Consider the following 12,223-nt stretch of genomic DNA (forward strand, 5'->3'; position numbering starts at 1 on the left):
GAAAGATTAGCAGATCGCTTCTGAGCTTAAACAAAGCTGTTTAACCATCACGTTATTTTTTTTTAATCTTTTTAACCAAAATCATGAATATAAAAATAAAATATTCTTGATTGAATATATTCTGTTTTACCCAAAAGATATTTGATTTTGTCCTTTGATTTCTTCAATTAGTAGATGGATTAAAAGCTGGATACTTGACACTGGATATATAGAGATTAAACATACAATATCTGCCTCAACAAGCTCACAGTGGTTTGAGGAAGACAGACAAGAAAATAGGGTTGAAATGCAGGATTATGATGATCTTTATAGAGCAGGTGTGCACATAAATGTAACAATGAGGCCCTTTGTGAGGCGGGGGGGGAGCCTGAGAACGTCGGAAGTGAGCCTGTCACAGGTAGATGGTAACCCACAGCGCGTGAACGTGGAGGGAGCACGGGAGAGGGGGCATGTCCCAAAGTGTGCTGATAACCCCAGTAAAGTCTCTCCAGAGTCCCGAAAAGTCTCGAACTTAGAATAGGTGACCGTGACACTTTTACAAAGTGTTACGAGTAAAAATATTTGTTTCCTCTAGAGTAGAACATGGAACATTGTTCTGTGATGTCAGTGTTGGGTGGTGCCACTGGGGCCCTGGCTTATTTTTCTTGGAGTTGAAGTGAATGCATCAGTCTTCCTTTTCACTTGTTCCCTTAATTCAGTCTGAGTGAGCTTCCTCCAAAATTCTATAGACATTATTAAAAAGTCAAGAGCGGATTACCCTGTCTGAGTCCTTTGTTTGACAGAATAGTAGCCTCTAAATATATAATGTGCAGCATCTAGACCAGCGATTTTTCAACCGGTGTGCCACAAGGATTTTTAAAACATGCAATATCTGACTATTTAGTCAGGGGCACTGACCTCTATTCCCTTAGATTGTCAAATTAAAAAATGACAACAGCCAACACAACAATAGCTGTCTTGTGTGAATGAATCAAAATTATGCCTAATTTTTTGTCAGATCAGCAAAAAGTATAATACATTTTTTGGTGTGCACAGAATTTGAGTAATTAGTTTATTTGCCATGAGATGAGAAGGGTTGAAAATCGCTGATCTAGAGGGTTCTGAACCCTTCCTGATGCTGCTTTTGGTTCAGTACGTTTCTCTGAAAAATAGGACAGGCTGATATTCTCATTGCACTGATGGCAGAGTGGGAGAAAGAAAGCCTCCAGATATTAACTTTTGTGTTCATAATGGATGAAAGAAAATAATCTAGAAGCACTTACGAAAACTCACTTTCTCTTAGTTATTATTTATGAGAAAAATACTTCACCACAGCAAAGATTTTTAAACCAGGGCATGGTCTTAGGAATTTTTTTTCCCATCAAAACAACCACATAGTCTGCATATTCTGTGCTACAGTCGGTTTCAAATATTTAGTCTTATTAAACCCATACACCATCCAAATGACCTGGAAATTCTCACAATATAGCATTTATATTACATTTCACAGGCCATCTTTCTTACGCAGAAGCAACATACAAAAAGTATTTGTCAGTTTTGAGTATTAATATTTAATAGAGAAAATATTATTGTATATCAATAATATTTACAAATGATTTGTAAATTTTCAATTTACAAATGATTTTTATTTTATTTTTTTTGCCAAAGCTATTATCACTGGTAATGTATTAAAGTAGCATAATTTTGAAAAAACTCTCATATTTAAGATGAACACTGAAGTGTGTAGGAGAAATGGTATAGTGTCTGTGATTTGCTTTAAATTTCTGTGCAAAGGGGATGAAAGGGAATAGGGCCGAGTGAAACAAGTGCAGGGAAACTCACTAACTGCTGAGTCTGTGATGAGTACAGAGTTCAGTCCATTTCCCTCCACTTTGAGTGTTTGAAATTTTTCATTAAGCCTGTAGATAACATTGTTGGCACACTGCTAGTGTGCACATTTATTCTCTAGAATTTTTTTAACATAGAAATTCTAGGCTTTTTCTCCTGGAATTTATGAAATGCTTCTCATACACGCCTCTGTGTCCTGCATCCCCTCCTATAAAGTGACTGTCCTTTGACTCTTGCAGAGTGGCCTGACCCCACTCCATTTGGCTGCTCAAGAAGACAGAGTGAATGTGGCTGAAGTCCTCGTCAACCAAGGGGCTCACGTGGACGCCCAGACAAAGGTATACGAAAACAATGCGCCCGTACAAAGTGTCCTTTAGTGGCCCCTGTATGGAAGCAAGTGCAGTTTTATAGGGGAAGGACCAACCCTCCATCATATCTTTTATATATAGTATTTCCAGTGCATATCTGTGCAAGGGACACTGAGGTCTCTGATTCTAGTGTCCCAGATGCTTTTATCTTTAATGGCCTGGGTATTTTATCCCAGCTGCATATTAATATTCTTCTGTGTTAATGCTATTGGTCCTGTTACAACACATCAGCCCTTCAAGGGCAGACTGTGAAAGCTTATACCTTTCTTTAGCTTTTGTGACTGATGTAAAAAATGCATATTAAAAAAATCAGTAATTTGTGACCTCTAACTTTGTGCAGGCATAGTCTATGAAAAAGAATAAATTAAATTTTATTCAACTATTACTACTTGCTAAATCCATTATGGTGTGTGTGGTGTTGGTCTTGATCTCTCTCCCTCTATCTCCCTCTCTCTCCCTCTCTGCCAAAATAGCTCTTTTCAAAACGGAAAAAAATTTGATTTATCTCACTTAATGACACACTTTTAAGCTCAGATAAGAAAAAATGGATGTTTTGTGTCATCATCAAAGATATGACTTCATATTAATCTCATTTCCCTGAACATTTTCTTTCAGTGCTTAATTTTGTTACCTGTTCATATCAAACTTGCTTTATCTACTCTAAAATATAACTCTTCTTTCTATGTGTCACATTTTGGACATAAAAATGAATGCTTGTTAAATATTGTGAATATAGAGATTTTTGTGTATAATATAGATTCTGAGGTGTATGAACAGATAGTGAAGGTATTGATAATGTTGAAGTATCGCCAGGAATTAGCCAGGTTAAAAGGTGTGCAGCCCTGGCCGGTTTGGCTCAGTGGTTAGAGCGTTGGCCTGCAGACTGGAGGGTGCCAGGTTCGATTCTGGTCAAGGGCACATACCTCAGTTGCAGGCTCGATCCCCAGCCCCGGTCAAGGCACATGCAGGAGGCCACCAGTCTATGTGTCTCTCACACATCCATGTTTCTTTCTCTGTGTCTCTCCCTCTCCCTTCCACTCTCTCCAAAAAATCAATGGAAAAAGTATCCTCAGGTGAGGATTAACAGCAGCAAGAGGTATGGCAGTGATTCTCAAGGACAGGTTGGAAGGAGAGGAGAGGGTGCTGTGCACCTTCTGCTCCCAGTTTGTACACATGACCCCTCAGACTAAGAGTCTTGGGTCTCTACCAGGGTTTCCTCCTAACCCAGCCCAACTCAGGTCACAGTCGGTAATCATTTTTGCACTTGTAATGTTTTTGAAGTAAATGTCTCTCCTGACCTTTACAAGTGATGCGCTTAGGAAAGCATCTCTCTGTCTCTTAATTGTGTAGTGGTGTCTATTACAATGTGTCCATCTAGAAAGGTATCTGGAAAATCCTTATTTTTAAAAATCATTGTTGCGCTAGCTCAGTTGGTTGGGCAATGTCCCGTCCCATGCACCAAAAGGTTACCTGCTCTTTTTTCCAGCCAGGGCACATACCAACGTTGTAGGTTCAATCCCCGGTAGGAAACATGCAGGAGGCAGCTGATCGATGTTTCTCTCTTTCTCCCTCTCCCTTCCTCTCTCTCTCAAAAATAAATAAGTAAATAAATAAATAAATCATTGTCTAGAGCACACATACATGTTATATATTTTTTAATAGACTTTATAACCCTTCAGGCATCGTTGATATTCATTTGAGAAACAACCCATTGCTTTGCCTACATCAGCGGTTATCAAGCTGTGGTACTGTAGTTGGCTAGGCAGGGCACTTGAACAAGAGCAAATATACCTGGGTCAGGTTCGGACTTCTCAGGCCTCCTGAACTCGCAACAGCCTCTTGAGCTTTAGTATTTCTCTCTCCTTCCCTTCTATCTCTGTCTTGCATTCTGATGATCACCCACTGCCTTGAATCATCTCCAGCCACTTCATTTTTTAACCTTGATTTAACACTTTTAGAGAATAGAGCTTTCAATAAATTCTAGTCCAAGTCTTCCCATAAAACACTCTTCTCATCGCTCCACAAGAAGCCGCTGAACCAGTCTCTCTAGGCTGTCAATCACTTCATCTTTCCCTCCAGTCTTGAGAAGTTGTTATGAGAATAAAATGAGCCAATGCAAGAAAGAGCACTTGGGGAAGTGATATGGATAACTATTTACATGTGAGGCGGTATTATTGTTTATACCTAAGACTTAGCTTTGAGAATTATCCAGGGTGTTTTTTGTTTTTGTTCTTTTATAGGGAGAAACTATTTTTGTCAGATCAAAAAGAAAGGTTAAATGACAGTTTTGCTTCTATTTAGGATAACTGCTACTAAAATTATACTTGTGATGCTTCTTTTAAAAAATATGTAATTACAGATGGGATACACCCCCCTCCACGTGGGTTGCCACTATGGAAACATCAAGATTGTTAATTTCCTGCTGCAGCATTCTGCAAAAGTTAATGCCAAAACCAAGGTAAACTCCTTTCTCCTTCGTATCCACCAAAATCATCGATTTTGTCCGAGGAAATGAGTCATTTCTTCCATCCTCCTTCTGCAGAATGGGTACACGCCATTGCATCAAGCAGCTCAACAAGGACATACACATATAATCAACGTCTTGCTTCAGAACAACGCCTCCCCCAATGAACTCACTGTGGTAAGAGCCAAGGGCGGGCCAGGGAAGAGGGAGGCGAGGGGCCTGGGCACTAGTCTCTTCTTACATTTTTCACTGTGCACCAATGTTGTTTTTCTGCTTCCATTAATAGGCATGAGCAAGCATTCAGCAGAATGAAGGGGAAAGGACAATCATTATATTGTTCTGAGCTGTCCAGAGAGAGAGTTGTGATTAGTGTTTCACATTTAAAAACTACTGATTGCTTTGTCACCTAGTAGGAAGTACATAAGAAGAAGAAATATACATTTGTTTTCTTGATTACTTAGGACATTAAGAACCTCTTGGGCCCCACTAATATGGCTCAGTGGTTGAGCGTTGACCTATGAACCAGGAGGTCAGGGTTCCATTCCCAGTCAGGGCACATGCCCGGGTTGCTGGCTCGATCCCCAGTAGGGGGCCAGGAGGCAGCTGATCAATGATTCTCTCTCGTCATTGATGTTTCTATCTCTTTCTCACTCTCCCTTCCTCTCTCTCAAACCCTGAAATCTATGAAAATGTGTTGTTTTTTTTAAAAAAAAGTGGAACTTCTTGGATTCTGTCTGTAGCAGCTCAGACTCTGCTGTATGCATAGGAATAGGTTAGGTGGGTTTCATGCCAACTGTCTCTGATGGAACAGCGTTTTGTATGTGACAATGGGGTGGAACTGGTGAGACACTCGCTTTAGGATTTGTATGGGTGACCCACGTGGAAACATACAGGCAGAGACGCGTGGATGACTTGTTAACTCCCTGTCCACGTTTCCCTCTTGCCAGAATGGGAACACTGCCCTGGCCATTGCCCGGAGGCTTGGCTACATCTCAGTGGTGGACACGCTGAAGGTGGTGACTGAGGAGACCATTACCACCACGGTGAGTAGTGGATGCCCGACCTGGCTACCTTAGCCACTTCTCAGGCAGTGGATTTTTCCTGGGCTTGTCAGAGATGAACTGTCTTTCCTCTGTTCAGAGACTACGAGCCATGTTCCCAGATGTTGTCACCTCATTGTTGGCAGTCAGCATAGCAACCCTCTCATCTCCACTGTTAAGAAAACTTTAAAACGCTAAAAATACCACTTTAAAAGTTGCATTAGTAGCTATGGAGTTTTTAGTTCCATATAAAGCTACATTTATTTATTTATTTGTTTGAATATTTTGAAAAGTTCTAACAAAATGAAGGCAGAAATGTTTTAACATCCTTCTTTGGCAATATAAGAAAATTGAAAATTCTGAGTTGGTTCTTTGAAATATTTTAACTCACAAGTGATAATAGATATACCATTATCATTATTATAAAAAATTAGATTGTTATAAAATAAAACATTAGAGATAGGATCACATTGATTTTTACCACCACTGTCACTCCTCTTCTGTTCATGTATTGGCATTTTCACAAGGAAAGCAATAGCTGCTTTATTAAAATTTAAAGTAAATCTTTATCAGGAGGCCTTATTGCATCAGATATGTCTTTACAAGCTGCAACCTCTAAGATAAGTCATTTGTTAACCCCTTCTGGTTGAACTGCATCAGAATTTGGTAAGTTTGGAATCAAGAGCACATATTGCACCAAATCAAAGCCTTCTCTGAGTTATTCCTGACCACATGACTCAGCACACAAGCACACACTTGGAATACCATCTCGGCCTCCTATTCTCATCTACTACCTTCCAACATGAAAGAAGGCACAGTTAGCATCTGCAAATAGTTTGGATACACAGTGCTTCATGTAAAACACATGAGTTACCCTGGCCAGTGTGGCTTAGTTGGTTGAGCGTCATCTGTGCACGAAAAGGTCGTGGGTTCAATCAAGGTCACCGGGTTGCAGGCTTGATCCCCGATAAGGGTCATGCAGGAGGCGGCTGATCGATGTTTCTCTCTCACATTGATGTTTCTTGAGGTTTCTCCCTTCTCTAAAATGAAAAAAATAAAATAAAATAAAACACATAAGTTGAGGGGCTCTTTAGCTACCTGCAGGTTGAGTTATTTGACTATCTACATATTTTAGAAACTAAATAATAGACCTCCTGATTACAAGAGAGAAGTTGGGTAATGGGTAAAAGAGAAAACAATAGTTTTAATGGACTAACATGATGGTTATTCATCAGGGCACTTTTTTTTTAATTGAGTTTATTGGGGTGAAACTGTTAATAAAATTATATAGGTTTCAGGGGTACAATTCTCTAATATGTCATCTGTATATTGTATCCTGTGTTCACCACCCCAAGTCAAGTTTCCTTCCTTCGCCACTTATCCCTCCTTTTCCCTCTTCCAGGCACATTTCTAGCTTCAAGATATAGTTGGTGTAGAAGATAAATTCCCACATGTTGCTTTCACATACCTCTTGATTTTTTCATTATCTTAAAATTTATTACTAAATTCTCCAGAAAGGAATTTAAATAATGTTAATAACCTTAATTTTGTAGACACCTCATGTAGCTCTTTGTAGAGTGGGGAATGAGAGGGAGGAGAAGATGGTAAACAGTGGCCAAGTGCCACCAGGCTACGAAAGATTTGAAGTCACTGCAGCAAATACATAGAATTCTATGGGAATGGAAACTCACAGAATAGTTCTTATGTGATTGAATGTAACTGACTTTGTCACCCAGTCCAAAAGTTCCACATGCTTTGTTGATACCAAAGAAACTGTAGGAGAAAATAAAGTTAGGGACAGAGAAAGTCAGATGATAGCCTCAGGAAATCTTCTGAAAAAGGATTTCAAGGCACAGGTTCCTGCAAAAAACAGAAGGTATGTGGGGGCTAAGCCATTTCACTCTCAGCCTCATCAGCCAGCTTGGTTTCTTCAAGAGAAGGAAGACAGGACTCATGCTAACAGGAATGATTCCATTGGCCTAATGGAAGAAATGAGGCTCTTACCACGTGGAGCACTCACACTGATTAGAAAACAGCCCATCCAAGTCCCTAAGACTTAGCCCAGCACTGTGGTACATGAGACACTATTTCAAGCTGAGACACCACCCTGTCACCTCTGCTATAGCAGTTGCATGTAATCCAGTTTATGGGAGGATTGACGCCATTCAGGGTGGAGTCTGTGATCTTAAACTCACTAAACACAGCACTGTCTCCACCAGACATAGACCTTTGCACAGACAGTTACTGGGCTCCCATGGTCTCCAGAGGTAGACTTGAGTTTTTAAAAATACCTTAAAAAAAGGCTGCATCTTCCATAGCAGCACCATGGATGATGTTGCAATTCTGAGAAAGAAGCAGCAAAGAAAACTATCTAGAAGCTGATGTTCAAGAGATATAAATGAAGCTGTTTAAGTTGTGATGTTTAAAATACTCAGTTCCCTAAGTAGCAATGAGCAGAGTACATCTATCACTCAGAAATATGTTTCTGATCCCACTGTCTAATAAAGGGAACCAGGGCTCCTTGGAGAAATGACTGAATCCAGCTAGAACCAGGGTAGGAAATACACAAGATGAGCTGGGAACATCTGGTAATGCCAAAAATAATAATAATACAGAAATCCCCTCCACCACCCCCCAACCCAAATAAACACATAAATAAATAAGCACACACACAAAATGACGGAGATATGTCAAAGGGACACAGGAATCAACGGAAAGAGTCCCCAGTGCTGAAAGCTGAAACAATTTGAGCAAAAACAAATAAATAGTACTGGAATATAGTGCAAAGTATAAAATAAATAGCCCTCATTCCACACAGATAAATAAATGACTGAATAAGTAAGGAAGAAAGATTTCTCAGGCAGAAGAATCCCAACTCATTTTTGAGAATACTTCACCCTGGCGGGGGGTAGAATATAATTCCTCACTGCTGAGGTCCGGGTTGAACATAGTGACTTCCTTCCAAAGGAAACGGGGTGGAAAGGGGGCTGGGAGGGGATAGAGTCGCTTCACAGTGGAGACACCAGGCAGGCTCTGCCTCAGCCAGGTGACCAAGGTTACCGTCGACACTGATGGCATGTGATAAAAATGGCACTTGACCTCTGTGGTCTTCCTCTCGAAACCATATTACTCAGTCTGATCATGAGGCAGACATGAGGCAGATTCCAGCTGAGAAACATCCTACAATACCCCGGACCAGTGCACCTCAAAATGGCCAAGGTTCCTACTAACAAGGGAAGTCTGAGAACGCCTCACAGCCAAGAGGGGAATGACAACTAAAGATGATACGGGATCCTAGATGCCACCCTAGAACAGATAAAAGGACTCTAGGCAAAAACGGGACAAATCTGAATAGAGACTTTAATTGATGAGGATATATTCACATTGGTTCATTAATTGTGCTAAATGTACCATGCTAATAATGTAAGATGTTAATAATGGGGGAAATTTGGTGAACTCTTTACATTGCTGTAAATCAAAAATTGTTCTAAAATAAAAAGCTTAATTTAAAAAATGTTCAGCCCAGCCAGGCGTGGCTCAGCGGTTGAGCGTCGACCTAGGATCCAGGAGATAGCAGTTCAATTCCCAGTCAGGGCACAGGCCCGGGCTGCGGGCTCCATCCCTAGTCTGGGGCGTGCAGGAGGCAGCTGATCAATGACTCTCTCATCATTGATGTTTCTATCTCTGTCTCCCTCTCCCTTCCTCTCTCTGAAATCAATAAAGATATATTTAATAAAAATAAAAGTTTTTTAAAAATAAAAATAAAAAATGCTTAATTGTAGTATTAGGTGCTGGAAGAAGCACCAAATAGGGCTGTATTTCAACATGATCATTGAGGACAGGGTGTGCAATCACATTTACCAAGTATTGTAAGAACTATAAGAAACTGTGGATTTTACTTTCTTAATTTTAAGCACGTAGCTTTTTTTCAGTTGCCTTAAGTGAATACCTTCCCTTGTTCCGTAATCTTTCATATGATCAGAATTAAAAGACGACTCTTCGAAACGAAACCATTAAGTCACTGAGATTTTCTAACAAGTGATACTCTCAGTGTCTTTGGATGGATACAGTCTCTATAGGGAAAAAGTTATCAGAGCAGGTGAGAGATTCAGTAGGGCCTTTTCTCTGCACTATCCCCTTCTTTAAAATTTTTGCAGAGGTTAAAATATTCTTGCAAATGCATTACCTCTAAAATATTTTCTTCATATATATAGTCATTAAATTGTGTAAATGAGGCAATCTTAAAACTGATTTATTCTGGGAATTAAGATGTACACATAGGTGGGAAAGACAAAATAAATGGCTGGTTTGACAAGTAGTGAAGACATGTATTTCTTGTCGTTCACTTGGTTTATCTTAAACCAAGACATTTAATAGAATGAGGTGGCACGTTCATCAGACCAGGAAAAAGCATAGAAAAAGTATAGGCGATATCTCCCTTCTCTCTTCCTTTGGAAAGCCTTCTTGGGGACTTAAATCTTGTAGCTGGTGTGCTTTGTCCCTGAAGTTGTTTCAGCTTGTGTTTGTTCTCTGCCGTGTAAATAGTGAGGGCTTTAGAGCTCCTGAAGGACAGTGTCATTTTACATGTGGGGCTTCAGAATAAGCAATACCTAAGTCAGCTAATAACAAACCAAATAGTTTAGAAAGAAATACAGTCTCATTAAAACACGCACTCTCCTTACACTAAAGTCACTGCCTTTTTTTGTTATTGTCACTAGACTGTCACGGAGAAGCACAAAATGAATGTTCCAGAAACGATGAATGAAGTCCTTGATATGTCTGATGATGAAGGTAAGAAAACCTCCTTTGAGTTCCTAATAATTGAGTGTCTGTGTATTTGTTTCCTGAAGAAAATTCATTGCAAACATGCTTTTGGAAAAAACATTGGAATGTGTTGTTGTGGTATCAAAAGTATGCTTTTTCCACACACTTATGCTGTTCACTTAAATCATGCAGTTCGTAAAGCCAACGCCCCTGAAATGCTCAGTGATGGCGAATGTATCTCAGATGTTGAAGAAGGTATTTGCAAATTTTTATTGTGATGAAACTTAACTACCATCTTTATCTTCCATTTCTTATCTTTGAAATGTAACACTTCCTTGAGTTACTAACTTTTCATTTTATCTTGAGATTATTAATTTGTGTGTCATTTAAACAACACATTTGATATTACTGATTGTCTTCTTTGTGTCTCCTTGAATCAGTTCTTGAACCCATTTTTCAGCTTGAAAATACAAGTCTCACTAATTATCTGGATTAGTCTCTTTCTATTTGTTTCTATTAAGCAGGAAGTTGGTGTTTTTATTGTACATCTGAAAATCTTGAAAGGGAAAACTGATTAATGCTTATAGCTAAAATATTTTTTAAATAAACAAGAGAAGGTATCCTTATAGATAAGGGATCAGTTTCCCATTCTAAGATTTTTTCCTAAGCGTTGTAGTAAAAGCCCCTTTTGATCTTGAACTAATAATGAAACTCAACTTGAACAAAATTATTTTCAAAATAATAAATTTTCAATATTGACTCATGAAAGGAATCAAAATGTAAATGATCATAGTTATACTTCATGTGCTTAAAAGAAACTATTTGTCTTCTGCCTTACTTAAAAATCAATACCTTTGACCAGGTCATAATATATATATAGATTATACTAATTAATGACATCTTTAAAAGGCTCATTGAAAAACTGGCATTTTTACCATGCATATAATAAAGATGGCAAATCATGGAACTTTACTGAAATAATTAAACGTTTAATTTATAGAATTTATATTATACTTACGTTTCTTTCTTGCATCATTTGATTTTCCGAAACTGCATTCTGTCTTATTGCTCCCTCCATTTGCTATCTGCCATGTAGTTTTCTCCTGCATCAGTCTTAGTGTTGCTAGTCTTTCTCTGCCTTTAGGTAATCTTCGCTATTTTAATTATTGGTTCCTTCTTTGAATTGCACAAATTTCGTTGGAAACCTAAATAGTAGAAAAGTCTACCTGATCCAAAGTCACTTTAACTCTTTGGTGTCCAATGACTGCCTCCTGTTAGTGTGTGGCAGGGACCACACACCCAGAGAGCTAACACCACGGTGGTCATTAAGGACATGGATGGACCTGTCTCGTTGTTTGTAAATGTTGTTTTGATAAATGTTAAAGGCTTTATTCATTTCTGTTTCTTTTCCTCTATAACATCAGCTATGTTTATGTCCATTCTGTCCCCAAATAGATAATATTTGTATCATCTTTAGGATTTTAAGAGTAATATGCTTTCCTGTCATATTATATTTCAATGCCTTCTTATGCCACATTTTCTGAGTAATTTCTGATATGCAAGAGATATAAGAAAAATTATCTCACATAGATGTGTACACATGCAACCCATGACATCAAAAGTGTTTTTCACATGAAATTATTATGAAATATAATATGACAATCACAGACCTAAAATTTTTCTAGTCTTTAACAAAATATCCCCAAATAGCCACGTTGATGAGAAGCCAAGTTTGAATGGACTATATAATAGCCTTATGC

At 38.8% G+C, this 12,223-nt stretch overlaps 1 protein-coding gene across 16 annotated transcripts in view; it reads left to right on the top strand.

Moving 5' to 3' along the window:
- The window catches only part of ANK3 (ankyrin 3), a 530,179-nt gene that overhangs the window by 410,681 nt on the left and 107,275 nt on the right, over nucleotides 1–12,223 (top strand). For 9 of the 16 annotated variants that reach the window (XM_081157602.1, XM_081157591.1, XM_081157599.1 and 6 more), the window contains 5 exons: nucleotides 2,067–2,165; nucleotides 4,555–4,653; nucleotides 4,738–4,836; nucleotides 5,607–5,702; nucleotides 10,418–10,490. In XM_081157602.1, the coding sequence (XP_081013728.1) occupies nucleotides 2,067–2,165; nucleotides 4,555–4,653; nucleotides 4,738–4,836; nucleotides 5,607–5,702; nucleotides 10,418–10,490 (466 nt within the window). Of the gene's footprint in view, nucleotides 1–2,066; nucleotides 2,166–4,554; nucleotides 4,654–4,737; nucleotides 4,837–5,606; nucleotides 5,703–10,417; nucleotides 10,491–10,655; nucleotides 10,719–12,223 lie in introns of all 16 variants that reach the window. The other 7 variants (XM_081157598.1, XM_081157588.1, XM_081157600.1 and 4 more) reach the window with 1 other exon arrangement.

This window comes from Miniopterus schreibersii (assembly GCF_964146895.1).
Source record: "Miniopterus schreibersii genome assembly, chromosome: 14".
NCBI lineage: Eukaryota > Metazoa > Chordata > Mammalia > Chiroptera > Miniopteridae > Miniopterus > Miniopterus schreibersii.